General features: G+C 47.9%; 1 protein-coding gene across 5 annotated transcripts in view; it reads right to left on the bottom strand.

The window, feature by feature from the left end:
- The window catches only part of RFX2 (regulatory factor X2), a 68,577-nt gene that overhangs the window by 19,908 nt on the left and 33,817 nt on the right, over nt 1-14,852 (bottom strand). For 2 of the 5 annotated variants that reach the window (XM_053999180.1, XM_053999178.1), the window contains exons 2-5: nt 8,866-8,978; nt 5,955-6,044; nt 4,906-4,985; nt 2,983-3,250 (exon numbers count right to left, since the gene is read on the bottom strand). In XM_053999180.1, the coding sequence (XP_053855155.1) occupies nt 2,983-3,250; nt 4,906-4,985; nt 5,955-6,044; nt 8,866-8,970 (543 nt within the window). In that variant the 5' untranslated portion in view covers nt 8,971-8,978. Of the gene's footprint in view, nt 1-2,982; nt 3,251-4,905; nt 4,986-5,954; nt 6,045-7,174; nt 7,320-8,865; nt 8,979-14,852 lie in introns of those variants that run through there. The other 3 variants (XM_053999179.1, XM_053999176.1, XM_053999181.1) reach the window with 3 other exon arrangements.

Genomic DNA, 14,852 nt, shown 5'->3' with positions numbered 1-14,852 from the left:
AGCATCTGCAGATGATCTGCCATGGCCTGCTGCCCACATTCACAGCCTGCACTGACTCACCCCACAGTGGAGATTAGGGCTGGGATAAGCCCAGCCCTTCACAAACCCAGGCTCTGTCACAGCAGGGTGGCAGAGCAGAATTCATCAGACCCAGCTTCTGAAGTGACATCCAGCAACCACATGTGGAGGTGGCACCACCTCCAGCACAGTGCCTTGGTTCCCACCCCGAAGTGGAACCACTTCTCGAGGTGTCCTCACCCAATTCAGGCTCAGATTCGTGGGGTTTCACTGCCTCACACCGTGATGGACCACGAGGAGCCAGGCTGAGTGCTGACACAGCCTTCAGGAAATGAGTCAGAGGTGGAGGGAGACCCAATTTCCTTCCTCTGCTCAGGGGCTGTTTGAGCAGCAGCTCTGAGGCAAGCACAGAAACCCTGCCTGGCCTTTTGCTGTTGGCAGGTGTCCCATCCAAAAGGACACCTTGCATCTGCAATAAAAACTCTTTACAGGGGAAAGACCAAAAGCTCTTAAGCAGCTCTGCAGGAAGGTGAAGAGCTCTGAGGACCCACTTATGGGAGGTCTCAAGGATTTCCTCTCTTGGTCCAGATAATTTAGGTGGAGATTAATAGTGCTGTGTTGGCACAGATATTGAATGTTCCCTGTGCTGTTTCAGCCCATCTGTTCTAGCAGAGAGGGAAGGTTTCCTAAGGTGTTTCTTGAAGTATCTGAAGTTTTTTCTTTAGTGCACACACAAACTTTATCAAACATCTTTCAGCCTCCTAAAGCAGCTCTTGGAGCACTGCTAGTCCTGAAGTACTCCCTTGTTTCCATTCTCCTCTGGAGGTGCCCTCCTTGCCCTCAACACCTCCAATCCCTCTCCTTCCCCACCACTGACCACTCTGATGTCCATCCCCAAGGCCACTGCAGACCCTTTGGCTTCCCTGGCTCCATCTGCACTGCTCTGCTTTCCTTTCCTCCCACAGAGCTCCCACGTTTTGCCAGAGCCCCTCTGGCCTCTTTAACACCAGCCTTTCCCAGGCTCTGTTTAGGCTGGACATTGAAACAGAAAATAATGTTCCTGCCCATGGATTTGATTCAGTCCCTGCTGTCCTTAAGCCACCCATCCTTTCTGGTGGGTGCCCAGAGCAGCTGTGGCTGCCCCTGGATCCCTGGCAGTGCCCAAGGCCAGGCTGGACAGGGCTGGGAGCAGCCTGGGACAGTGGGAAATGTCCCTGCCATGGCAGGGGTGGCACTGGATGAGCTCTAAGGTCCCAAACCAAACGACTCCAGGATTAATTCCAAGCACTCAAGGCTCTGCTCCTCCCCCTCTGACCCTGGTCTGTGCAGGAAGGACTGACAGCCACACACAGGCACAGCCCTGCACTGCCTGCCAGGCTCTTTCCCACCTTTTCCAGCCTTTCCTCAGATACTTTATGTTAAAATACCTTCAGAAAGCTCATTCCTGCATGCAACAGAGTGAATTTATCTCAGATGTATTTTATAAAGGTTGCTTTCTAAATTTTTTTTTTTTTTTTGCTGAACAGCCTTATCTCATGTAATAACCACCCACTAAATCCATTCATGGGATATTTCTACTGACATATCTTCCACTTGGGTTTTTATATTGTGCTCATCACCATGGAAATTACAAAAACCCCAAACAACAACAACAAAATCCCCTAAAAATCCAAGAGTAAAGTTGTGCAGTTTTGTAAGATGCAGTCCCACACAGGTGATGCTTCCAAATAATAACTTTGAGCAAAATCCAAATGGTCCAGTGCTAATTTTTCACTATGAACAGTTAAAATAAACACAAACAATTCTCACCCAAGGAAAGAACCTCAGCATCTGCCATTTTCTCTTCCACCCAAACCAAGAACTTTTCCCCTATGCCTACCCAAGGCAGAGCACAGCTACTACAGGATCAAAGCAACCTTTCAAGGCACAAAGATTCAAAAAACACAAAGTCTATATTCTAAAACTCAGAAGGAAAAGAAAGTACAACTTAACAGGCCAGATTTACATGAGTGCTCAGTAGCAACAGCTCCTGTTTTTCTCCCTAGTGATGCTGCTCACATTTTAAATTCTGGCTGCATCCCCTGAATTACACCTACATTAGTATTTATATTTATATATGAATGCATAAACACACAGAAGTCTGCGGAGGGAGGTGAGCAGTGTCCCAGGAAATGAGCTCCAAGCACTCCTGGCAGCTGCTAAGGGCTGGGAGATTCCCAAATCAAAGCCCTGGTGCTTCTTTTACTGCAAAAAGGCTGTTTTGGGTGAAGAGCTGCAAGCCCTCAGTCCCACACAGCTGTGCTCCCAGCACCTGCCACCTCAGCTGGCAGCTGGAGGGACATGATTGAAAGAAATCAGAACTTTAAACCATTTCTGTTTGATCAGTATTACCCCTAAAAGACATTTTCTAAACATATGGCAAGGACAGAATACACAATGGTGTAGGAGATATATACACAAAGATTTTTGGTCACTGTGCACTCAGCATGATCAGCTTGATGTAACTTATGTGCTAATTACCCAATGGGTTAAGGAAGAATTTCTCAGGTCTCTTCATAATTGAAGATACATTTCAATATTTTGGGTAAGCATGTGTGAGATGTTTGACTTATCAGAAAACATAAATCGAGACAAATTTACATTAGAAAATGCAAACAGAGACAAATCTTTAAAAGCCAAAAATATTTTGCTTGGTAAGGAAAAAGAACCAAACCAAATCTAATGCTTTACTATATTTGAATGATTAATGCTTTCTCTTCTCTAATGCTGCATAATTTCAGTGATCTGCTGAGCGAGAGGGACAATCCAAACTGAAAAATAAGTGTAGCACACCAGTGTCTATTCTCTCCAGGTTACAGACATAAACAGTGATAATGACAGGTCAGATTAAGTTTCTGAAGGCTTTTCAGTTCCCTTTGGAATCATTCCTGGCCCCCGAGCCGTGGTGCCTGCAGGGCTACATACCGTTGCTGGAGAGGAGCGTGAGGTGTGTGACAGAGAATGTCTAGAGTTCTCCAGCCCCCCATGAATGAGATAGGCTCCCGAGCCGGAGAGGATCTGACTTCCCCCAATGTCCATGGTGATGCCCACCATGTTGTGAGAGGGAATGGCTGTAGGAGAGGATGTCGCTGTAGTCACCTGAGCTCCACCTCCTCCCTGCGCTTCGAAATAGGGCGCGGCGCCGGCGGGGGCGTAAATCTGCGCCTCGCTGCTGTACGAGTAGGCAGCTCGTCTGTGCAGGGGACAAAAGAGAGGAGCTGGCAGAGGGAATCCAATCTTGGACAGCTTCAGAAAGCTGGGCAAGTGTCAGAAAACCCCCGGTGTTATAGGTTAGCCCTTGTGTTCGCCACAGAGAAGATAATTCTTCTCGTTCGCAGCCCCGTAGGCACGGTAAGGTGGGAAGAGGAAAGCCATACCACACCCCCATCATTCCTCAGTTGTTCCTTAATCCAACAGAGACCAAAGAGCAACACTCAATTGGCCTCTGTAACCCCATTTTGTCCATTTCCAAATAGAATTTTTCCTGTTCCCACTGTGAGATTATAGCCCTGCTGCAGGTGGCAGCCCCGTAGGCACGGTAAGGTGGGAAGAGGAAAGCCATACCACACCCCCATCATTCCTCAGCTGTTCCTTAATCCAACAGAGACCAAAGAGCAAGATCAAACTGGCTTTGTAACCCCATTTTGTCCATTTCCAAATAAATTTTTTTCTGTTTCCACTCTGAAATTATAGCCCTGCTGTGGGTGGCAACCCCATAGTATGGTAAGGTGGGAACAGGAAAGCCATACCACACCCCCATCATTCCTCAGCTGTCTCTTAATCCAACAGAGACTAAAGAGCAACACTCAGCTGGCCTCTGTAACCCCATTTTGTCAATTTCCAAATAGAATTTCTCCTGTTCCCACTGTCCTTGCCCACATCAACAGATGCTGGTAAAAATTATTTTCATTTCTTTTTTTGAAAAGTAAGGGTAAATTATCCAAATCAAAAATAAGAGTTAATTGTTCGAGCCAAATGACTTATAGAAAAGGAAAAGGGGGGGTTGTTAAAGGTAATTAATGTAATAGTTAGCTCTCACAATTAAGAGATAGATATTTTGTAGAAGAGCCACGTGGCTGGCAGTCACAGGGACTCCCAGAGCTGAAAACCTTTTCCTTATTCAAAAAGTTATTTTAAAAGATTATTTTAAAATATTTTTAAAAAATATTAAATTCCTTTTTTAAATTTTTCTTTGTTGTAATTTTTGTTAAGGTTTAATAAAGCTTTGAAATGTTAAAAGTGAGCAGTTGTTTCTCACAGTGGGGTTTGCTCTGTTGGAATGGGATCAATCGGCCCCGCAGCACAAGCCCACAGTGAGGGCAGCTCCTTGTGAGGAACTGGGGTGAGGAAGGCCAAAAGGAGGCACAAAATGGGGCACGGCAGGCAGGAGGAAGAGGAAATTCTAAGAATGGAGAGGCCCTGGCACAGCTGTGGCTGCCCCATCCCTGGAAGTGCCCAAGGCCAGGCTGGACGAGGCTTGGAGCAGCCTGGGATGGTGGAAGGTGTTGGGGAGTTGGAAGGAGATGGGCTTTAAGGTCTTCTCCAACCCAAGCCATTCTGGGATTCCTTGACTCTATAAAATCTTCCAACACCCCCTTTTTCCTCTAGAAGTTGCACTCCTACAGCTGCCCCTGTCACCACACAAAGGGGAGCACCAGAGCAGGACTCCCTGGAGAACTGTCCCCCCATGAGGACAACACCCCCAGGGCTGGAAACCACCCCCACACCCAACACAACACCTGAAACAGCTCCTCCTCTTCCTCCTTCCTTGGTGGGGCTGGGGTGGAAGGAGCCTGGGAGAGGGAAGGGCTGGGAGGAGGGATGGGAACAGCTCAGAGAGGTTCTTACATGGTTCCATTGGTATAAACAGCTTCTCCTCCTTCCACATACTGCACCTGGGCTGGATAAACGTGCTGCACAGACTGCACCTGCAACAGGCAGCAAGAAGTCAGGGATTGCTCAGGAACTGCTGCTTAAACTGCACAAGTCCAACCTTGCCTTGACACACAGGCTTTCTTTAAAAAAAAAAAAATTAAAAAAAAAAAATAAAACACCCTCCCTGCCCTCCCTCCCCTGCCCTCCATGCTTAGGAAAGCCAAAGGAGGTTTTTATTTTCAAAGGTCAAGTTAAAATAGATAAATAAGTGGTTGCTCCATGAGAAGTGGAAACAATGGAGCTGGGTTTCCTCTGGACACGTGTTTTGGGGCTGACTAATAGGGGTGAGCTCATGCTGCAGCCTTTCCTTCAGAGGGGAGCCTGAAAGTGTCCAACTGCACCCCAGCCCCCTTTTTTGTGGCTCTGGGAGGGAAGGAGTTGCCCTCTATCAATTTTTTTTCCCTGTGAAATGGAGCAACCAAATAAAAAATCACTAAAGGAAAAAAATTAAGAGGGTCAGGCTCGCTGTCCACATGGAGCAGCACCACATATCCCTGGTTTCTTAGGAAACAAGCCCTAGAAAAGGCAAAGTTCAAATAAATAAAAACACTTGCACGGCTCTCTGGCACCAAACCTTTCTATGGAGCCACGTGCAGGCAGTAAATTTGTTTCATTAAAAAAAACCCCAAACATTTTGGCTCTAGAAAACATTTTTACCAAAGGAGATTGCTTTTAATTTAACTTTGATTTAATAAATGCTTTTAAATTTAAGTTGAAAGCATCCATCAAATCTTCAAATACATGAAAGCCAACTGCTACAGCAAAGCTTCTTCCTAAACTTCAAATATCTTGAGAGTTTCTTTTGTCATCAGTCTAAGAAAGGAGGAGAGAGCTGGAGAAAGTGATCCCAGCTCTGTGACTGCCCACAAGTCTTTCATTAAGATTTTTCTAGATCTGGCAGGGTTTCAGAAGTGGCCTGGGGCCCTGTTGGTGCAGGGGTGTCTGTCCCCAGTGCTCATTACCTGCTGTGGAACCTGCTGCACTCTGGGAACAGAGATTTGCTGCATCTGCGCCCCTTTGGGAGCGGAGCCTGTGGCTTGGACCAAAACCCTCTGCAAGAAGAAAATACAGGAAAAGACAATTTCAGTGCATAACACAGGTGAGCCAGGTGTTCTCTTCCAAAATGTCATGGCCAATTTGCCTCTGACAGCAGCTGTAATTAGTGTCCCTGTGGTCCCACCCTCCCATGGGGTGCACCAGCCTGAACTCAGCCCCCTGAATTTGGGCAAATTTCTGACAGGAATCATCTTTAAACCTCCATGAAAGGAAGTAGCAGTTCATTGATAAGCTCAGCCACAGCTGAACATGAATCACTCCTCACACATCCACATTTGGCTGCAAAGTTCCTTCTCTTAGAGCTGCTAAACCCAACCACAGTCAACAAGGAATCCCACCCAGCTTCTGCCAGCCCCAGAGCTCAGGTGGTTCTGCTTCTCCCTGCAGGGCCACCAAGGGCACAGGGACACTTCGTGGTGGTGGCTCTGTCACTTCCATCATCCCTGCCTTACACTCCACTTTCAGTCTGAGGTTGTCAGCACATCTCAGAGTGCTCAGCACCTTCAGATCCAGCAAAACAAACGTGGGGATGTGGTGGATGGAGAGAAAGGATTCAGTGGGAGCAGAGCCAAGCATCTCCATGGCCTCTTAAACCTTCTCCAAGGAGACACAGCTCTTAAAAACACCCAGCATATTGAGCCAACAGAACAAAGAGCCGGAAAACAATCCCAGAAGCAACCTTGATAATTACTGGCTACCTTACACGTGGATATTTATGGTTTTTAGCCCTCCCAACATATCTATGTAACAACCAGAAATCCAGTTCTAGCAGAATTATAGGTTTGTGCCAATTGCCCAGATCTCCAGGCAGCTGCCCCATCTGCAGCCCCCAGGCTGCATTCCCTGGAGACCCTGCACTGAGGACACCCACACTTATTTCAGCCATCACCTGCCCCGTTTTCCCTCCAGAAGGGGCTGCCACCAGTGCAGGATGGGGACATCACAAGCCCTTTTTGAAATCAGACCTTGGCAGTGCCACCTACATCAAAGACTCTTTCCTTTCTCCTACTGTTTTCCCATTTTCTGGCATTGCTTTTGCCAAATGCCACACCCCTGGCCCAGCTCAGCTCCTCACTGCCTGTCTGGTGCTCTTATCTTCCAGCCAAGATAAGGAATCATCCCCAACCTGGAAGGTGAGGCCGTCCTGCTCAAACCACAAGTGCTCAACAAGCCCGAGGGCTGCAGCCTCACACCATTCCTGCTGGCAGCAGTTCATTCCAGTGCTTTCTTTGTCCTGCTGCTGGGAAGGAAGGCTCTGGATGCTCCTCCTCTTCAGCAGTCTTCCACTATCCCCTGGATTTTCCTTAATCCATGGAGTTCCACTCGGTGCTCCAGCACAGGCAAAGGCTGGGTGGGTGATTTCATAATCCAGAGGTTTTCTAACCTTTGTTCACAGCCAAATCCACACTGTGATCCCAAGGTCACCTGGCACTGCTGTCCCCATCCCTGCCACACCAGCAGGGAAGGCTCTCCATGGATGGGAGGGCTGGGAGGTGACAGCAGCACTCTGGATCACCCCACGGGAATGTCCATGGCTCCTGCAGAGTCAAATATTCCTTACAATTGCCAATCTTTATTTGTTCCTTTTCATCAGCATCCAATGGCTGTGCTGCTGCTCACTTGGGAGCTGGAGAAGGATGAAGCTAAGTTACACCCACCCATCCTTTTATCCCTCCAGCTTCCTGCGACAGAAATTTCTTTTGCAAGTTCCCCAAAAGGCATAAAAAGGAACAAAAAGGAACCAGTTTCACTTAACCCTTCCCATTTTGCATTGGGAGGTTCCTGGTCATCACTTGAAGCCATCACTTGTCTCCTGCTGGGCCTCCCAAAGGCAGCATATTCGTGGGCATTAATCACAAATCCCCCCTCTGCAAATTAAAATGTTGGGATCTGCCTACCCAAGAAAGAGACCATGGAATGGTTTGGGTTGGAGAGACCTTAAAGCCCATCCAGTGCTACCCCTGCCATGGCAGGGACACCTTCCACTGTCCCAGGCTGCTCCAAGCCCTGTCCAGCCTGGCCTTGGGCACTGCCAGGGATCCAGGGGCAGCCACAGCTGCTCTGGGCACCCTGGGCCAGGGCCTGCCCACCCTGCCAGGGAACAATTCCTGCCCAAGATCCCATCCAGCCCTGCCCTCTGGCAGTGGGAGCCATTCCCTGGGTCCTGTCCCTCCAGGCCTTGTCCCCAGTCCCTCTCCAGCTCTCCTGGAGCCCCTTCAGGCCCTGCCAGGGGCTCTGAGCTCTCCCTGGAGCCTTCTCCTCGCCAGGGGAGCACCCCCAGCTCTCCCAGCCTGGCTCCAGAGCAGAGGGGCTCCAGCCCTGGCAGCATCTCCGTGGCTCCTCTGGACCTGCCCAAACCTGTCCATGCCCTTCTTGTGCTGAGGACCCAAACGTGGCCCCAGCAGTGCAGGGGGAGGCCAGGAGGGCAGAGCAGGGGGGGGAATCCCCTCCCTGAGCTGTGGGTGCAGCTCTGCCCTCACCTCTCAGGCACCTCACAGCACTGTTCCATCTTCCCCTGCTCTTACTGACACCCCAAACATGACAACAGGGAATTCACCCCAAGCAAACACCCAGCTGGCACAAAGTGACTCCCTTGGGGACCTAAATTAAACACTTTGAAAGCTTGCACGTGGCATTGGGAGCGATCAAACCCACAGGCCCTTCACCAACACCTTTATCAACAGGTTGTCCCCACTACCTCCACGAGCTGATTAAAAACCCTTTCCCCACTATCAAAAGCTGGGATTAAAATCCATCTGCCAGGGAAAGCAGGGCTCTTCTCCATGGAAACAGCATCCCCAGCTGTGCATACGTTACCTGCTGCGAGGCTGGCACTGGCTGCACCACTGGGGCCTGGGCTGGGGCCGACGTGTGAAGAGCCACAGAAGCTGCTGAGTCTGATCCACCCTCTGGACTCTGCATGCTCACTGCTGGGGACAGCACAGGGACATCAGAGGGGACAGCACAGCACAGCCACACACCCCCAACCCCTCTAAACCAAGGGCAAACTCCCGGTGGAATATCCAGAGGGAAGCGCTGGGAAGGGAGGCAGCTCCCGTCCTACACACAGGGCTCCTTTTAGTCCCTGGAGCTAATTTTAATGCAGAATTATGTGAAGGAACAAGCAACTTGCACAATTGTTACACGGAGAGGAGAGGGAAGGAACAGAAAATGCACTTCTATATTTAACTGAAAAGTGGTGTTGGAAAATTATTGTGTCACAGTGAGCATCACACACGATTGGGAAGAGTAGGGGCATATTTTTGAAATAATGCTTTCTCCCCCTCTGCCTTATCACGTTTAAATACTGCAAAAAAGCTTTTTTTTTCAAAGCTAAATTTCACTGGGAAAGTGGGGTGGCCAGCTTGGCTTTATAACCAGAAAAAAAAAAAAAAAAAGAAGGATGAAGAGCACAAGGACAGCAATTCACCATCATTTTAGAACCCCTGAAGCAGCATCTCCACCCTCCCAAAATTAGCATCTCCACCCTCCCATCCCTGCCCTTGCCCCAAAACCCCACCAAGGTCCCCAGGCAGCCACAGCATCACCCTCCAGTGCCACACAGCCCTGCAGAGCTGATGGTGCCCTCAGCATCCTCCAATCCCTGAGTCCCAGCTCTCATCCTGGCACTGTCCCAGCCCTGGGCACACCAGGGGATGCTGAGACAGCACACAATGGCATTTTGAGAGGTTTTTTTTGGGGTGGGGGAGCCTTTTTTCCTTGGTTTCTTGTGAAATTTCCTGCTTAATAAACTATTTTAGGAGGGTTTCTGCTGTCACTTCAAAATCAAAAGGTTAAAAACATCCAGATTTCGGGCAGTGTCATTTCTGCTTTCTTGGTCTCACTGCTGAGACTCTAAACAACATTATGATGGCTTTTATTTCCCTTCTCCTGCCACTATTTAAACTTTTCTCTCACCTTTGTACAAGTTAAGAGGAAAAAGGAAAAATGAGAAACTAAAGGACACTGGACCTGCTCATTTGTGTTCAAAAGAAATGCAAGGGGGGGGTGAAGTTACAGAATTTACCTGTTTATTCCTTCAGCCACCCACAAACCTCCCCAAATATTAAAATTCTCCAAAAATCAAGTTTTTAAGGTTTTTTCCCCATTACTCCATACTCCCATTAGCAAGTTACAATTACTCTCCCAACCTTCCCAAAACCCCAGAGCTTGAAAATCATTTTTCTCACATCTGGGAGAAAAAGTAGATACAGAACCCACACAGTCACAGCTACCAGATGAATCCAACAAGCCAGAAACAATGGAAATTAAATGAATATTTATTCCTGTGTCCCCCCCAGGCCCCTCCAGCTGCCCTCAGCACCCCCAGCCCTGCAGCTCTGCTATAAAAAGGCAGCACCTGCCTCTCCCCATCACTGCCTCTGCCTGGGCTTTAGCCAAAACCTCCCCGTGAGAAGATTCCAGTTGCAACAGCGGCGTGGGATCAGGAAAATAAGAATTCTCCCAGGGAATTCCAGCTCCTTGCCTGCTCCAGCCACTAATTATTTGCAATTAAACACTCGGGCAGCACTGCTGGGTTTGGAATGCTCAGGTGGAGGTGTTTGGGCAGGAGAGGGGGGTACTTTTACCAGATCTAGTCCCCTACATTTTCCAAAAGTTTATTTCCTGTCCCTTGTGCCCTGGGCTATGGTTTGCAGCTCTCCAGGGTTTCCTGAGCAGTATGGTGAGGTTACAGAAGAGAGGTGGGTGAGTTGATAAAGACATTTTAATCATCTCTTAATGGTTCTGGCAGGGTCAGCTCTCAGCATTTTAGGTCTACCAAAGGTCTCCTTTGAAGTGTAGCTATAATCAGAAAAGAACACTTAGAAGAGATGGAGACAGCTCATCTCTGCTGATCCATTTTGTCTCCTGCTTTCCCTCAGTGGCCAGAAGAGAGCAGAGAGATGTGGGCAGGGTGGAAGGTGAATTGTCTGCTGCCAAAAGAAACGCCCAGGGTGATTTTCAGGTTCGTCCCACGGGGCAGTGATGACAGCCACGCCAGACAAAAAGGCTCCCAGGAAATCTGCAGATGGCACTTCCAGACAAGGTAGGCAGACAGAGAAGTCCTGGGCTGCCAAGCCACATGTACAGGACTTGTTATTATTTTATTTATCTGCAACATCCTGGAGAAAGAATAATTCACCTCTCATTAAAGGCATCCTGCGCTTCCCGAGAATTGGATTCAGATCCGTGTGTGCCATCTGCTCTGGGTAATTTGTGCTGATGAAAAGCTGACAGCACACACAGAATTCCTGTGCTCCCAGAAACCAGCACGAGGTGCTGCAGAGCTCTGCTGATGCCCTGGCAGCACGGCTGCCAAGCCAGCTGGCACCTGAGCCAAGGCTCCAGAGGGTGGAGAAAGCATCGGCGTCCAAGGAGGAGAGGAAATGTGGCACCCAAAGTCTTCTCTTTGCCATTCACCTTATTTTTATTTGTTTAGAACAGGTCACATAAATCAGAGGTGGGACTGGCATGGTTGGCACTCGTGGGGTATTCACAGAATTCACAGAATCACTGGGTTGGAAGAGACCTCCAAGATCATCGAGTCCAACCCAGCCCCAGCACCTCAACTGAACCCTGGCACCCAGTGCCACATCCAGGCTTTGTTAAACACATCCAGGGATGGGGACTCCACCACCCCCCTGGGGAGGCCATTCCAGAATTTTATCACCCTTTCTTGTAAAAAACTTCTTCCTAATATCCAACCTATATTTCCCTTGGGGCAGCTTGAGACTGTGTCCTCTGGTTCTGTCAGTTCCTGGAGAAAGAGCCCAACCCCAGCTGAGCACAGCCACCTTTCAGGTGTACCTGAAACCCTTCCACCTTTCAGGGAGTCGTAGAGAGTGATTTAGGTCTTGTATTTCCATCCTAGATTGGTTTGGGCTGGAAGGAACCTTAAACCTCATCCCATTGCACCCCCTGCCATGGGCAGAGACCCCTCCCACCATCCCAGGGGGCTCCAAGCCCTGTCCAGCCTGGCCATGGGCACTGCCAGGGATCCAGGGGCAGTTCCTGTCTCAAATTCTCAGCAGTTCCAGGGTCAGGAGCTCCCCTGGAGCAGCTCTTTGGCAGCTCTGCCACATCCTAGAAAAAAGTTTCAAAGGGTGGCTTTACAAATAAGACTGGCCTTGGGCACTGCCAGGGATCCAGGGGCAGCCACAGCTGCTCTGGGCACCCTGGGCCAGGGCCCCACTGCCCTCACAGCCAGGAATTCCTTTTTCATTTTGAATTTCTAATCAAAATCTGCCCTCCTTCACCTTAAAGCCATTCCCCTTTTCCTGTCACTGCATGACTTTTATAAAAAGTCCCTCTCCAGCTCTTTCATTGGCACCTTTTGGGCACTGAAAAGCTGCTACAAGGTCTCCTTACACTGGATTTATTCAGCACATTGGCATTTCAGGGAGAGACAAGTTTAAAGTTGCTCAACGTGGCTGGTGATGTCACAGGGGCCACCAGGGCCCTGGAAGGCATCAGAGACATCTGGATTCCAGGTTGCATCATCAGTGAATGAATCAGGCAGATAACGAGGCTGCTGCCTCTGGAAACCTTCTGTTTACACACAGCTATCTGGGTATCCAAGCAAACAGCAGGGACAGGAAAGGAAATTCAGGGAAAAAAAATAAACCAAACCAAACCCTAATAACTTCTGGGTGCTATTTCTGGTCCTGCCACCAGCTCGCTCCGTGACCTTGAACAGGATGCTTCCCTTTCCCTGTGCTTCAATTTTCCCACTCCTAAAAAAGCCACAAATCCTCCCCTAGGCAAGGTGGTTTTCCAGCACTGATCTCTGAGGGCTGTCAGAGCCTTTCAGAAAGACAAGGAGGAGCAGTCCAAGCCTTGAGGGCTGATAAAAACTCAGGTTGTCACTCTGAAATGCCACCTGTGAGCACAGAGTCCTCCTGCATGGTTAGAGCTGGCACCTGGACACTGCTGGCAGTGAGGTGGATGCTCCTGACTCTGGTGTGGAGGGAATTCAGGGACATGAGCCCCTTTCAGCTGTCCCATAACCCTGGCAGCCTCTGGGATGGGGGATAAGGAAGCAGAAATGAAAGGCAAAACCAGAGAGAACCCAAATCTAGGACAGAGGTGTAGCTAATGACAAAAAGAAAACTGCTCAGTGAAAAAGCATGGAGATAATATCAAAGTAAATGGGATGGGATTCTGGCTCTGTCACACATGAGGCTTTCCTTGGGGGTTAGGGTGGATTTTGCCCTTGTTGGTTGATGGAATTCTCCATCCTCCAAGCTGACTAGAGCAAACTATGAAAAAAAAAAAAGAGCAATTATTTCTTCTTACATGCCTGCTTTTTAACAGGTTTTGGTAAGCATGGAAACAATATGAACTATGTTTCATTCATAAGCCAGCCTTGCCTCCATGTAAATGGCTTTGCCTTTGTTCATCTCTCCTGCCTAAAGCAGCTCCAAAACGCTGGGGAAACAGAGATAAGAGAGCATTTCAAAATATTTTCTATGTTCAAATTTGCAGGGAGAGTGGGGGGGAAGGAGGAGGCAGCAAGGGGAGATCCTTCAAGGATAAAATTCCTTTATTACATCCTTTTATTTCTGGCAGGACTTTTGAAATAGAATATAATACTGGGATATAAATGAGGGAAAGGAAAAGATCCTCAGTGAGTTTTTTTTGTTAGTTTTAAGAACAATCAATTATTTGACCTCTGGGATAAAGTGGTTTTTTTTATAGCTACTTATACTTAAGCTTCCCAGTAAACCTTGGTGGGTGTTATTACCTCCATGGGTAAGAAATCCACTGCCCCTGTCCTTGCCATTCATAAATGGGCTTAACAACTTCTTCTCAAAGGGGATTTAAATCTGGGGCATAAAAATCCAACAGAAAAATGACAGCCTAGAGGTGCAGGAAATGTTAAATCAGATTTTTGATGCCTGAAGGATGTATTTATAGAACCATTTCAGCTGGAAAAGACCTTTAAAGATCATTGAGTCCAACCATCATCACTGCCAAGTCCACCACAAAATTCCACAGCTTTTATTTCAAATTAAGACCTAAAGGTGGGAAAATTTTATTTTTCCAGGTGAAGCTGCTCTAATGAGGCTTTTTATTTCTGATGTTCTTCAAGCAGGAACAAATGCCCACAGCTTTGGCTCTCCAGGTAAACCCAGGCATCCTGAATTTCTCATCATCACCTGTGCACGTTGTCAGACACTTCCTGTTATGAGAATTGAAAATAAATCTGCAGCTAAAATCTCTACAGACATGGGAGAGAGACGAGCTCAGCTACAGCAAGACTTGTGTTTATTGGACTTGATTTTAGAGGTATTTTCCAACCTGAAAAATTCCACGGTAGAACTAAAGCTGTTCCATGCACCAGAATTGCAGGAAACCTGGAGGTGGATGGGATTGCCAAAGGCATTTTATACAGGAAAATTCACCTTAAATTAATACAGCAAGTAACCTTTGTTCATCTTTAATATTATCAGGAATTAATGAGGTTTAGTGCAGCCAACAGCCTCAGCTGGCACAGTTTGTGCTCCACGTTTTCCTTTTGCTGAAAGAATTTCAGGCTGTCCAGGGGGTGAATTACCCAGGGAATCTCATCCAACCCCATTTCCATCTGCAAGTCCATGATACAGCTACAAATATTTAATAAAAATCTCCTGATATCTCTTATTTTACTGAAAATAATGGGAAGGCTGCAGTTTAACTAAAAAAAAAAAAATTAAACTATTTCTCATTCACAACACTGATCTGCAAGGACCAAAATTGAAATCCTGGTTTTTCCTTGTTTTTTGGTTGATTTTGTGCATTTTTTTACATGCTTTGAAGGAAAG

Source organism: Vidua macroura, chromosome 26 (genome assembly GCF_024509145.1).
Source record: "Vidua macroura isolate BioBank_ID:100142 chromosome 26, ASM2450914v1, whole genome shotgun sequence".
In the NCBI taxonomy this organism is placed as follows: Eukaryota; Metazoa; Chordata; class Aves; order Passeriformes; family Viduidae; genus Vidua; species Vidua macroura.
This window is presented reverse-complemented; position numbering and strand designations above follow the sequence as displayed.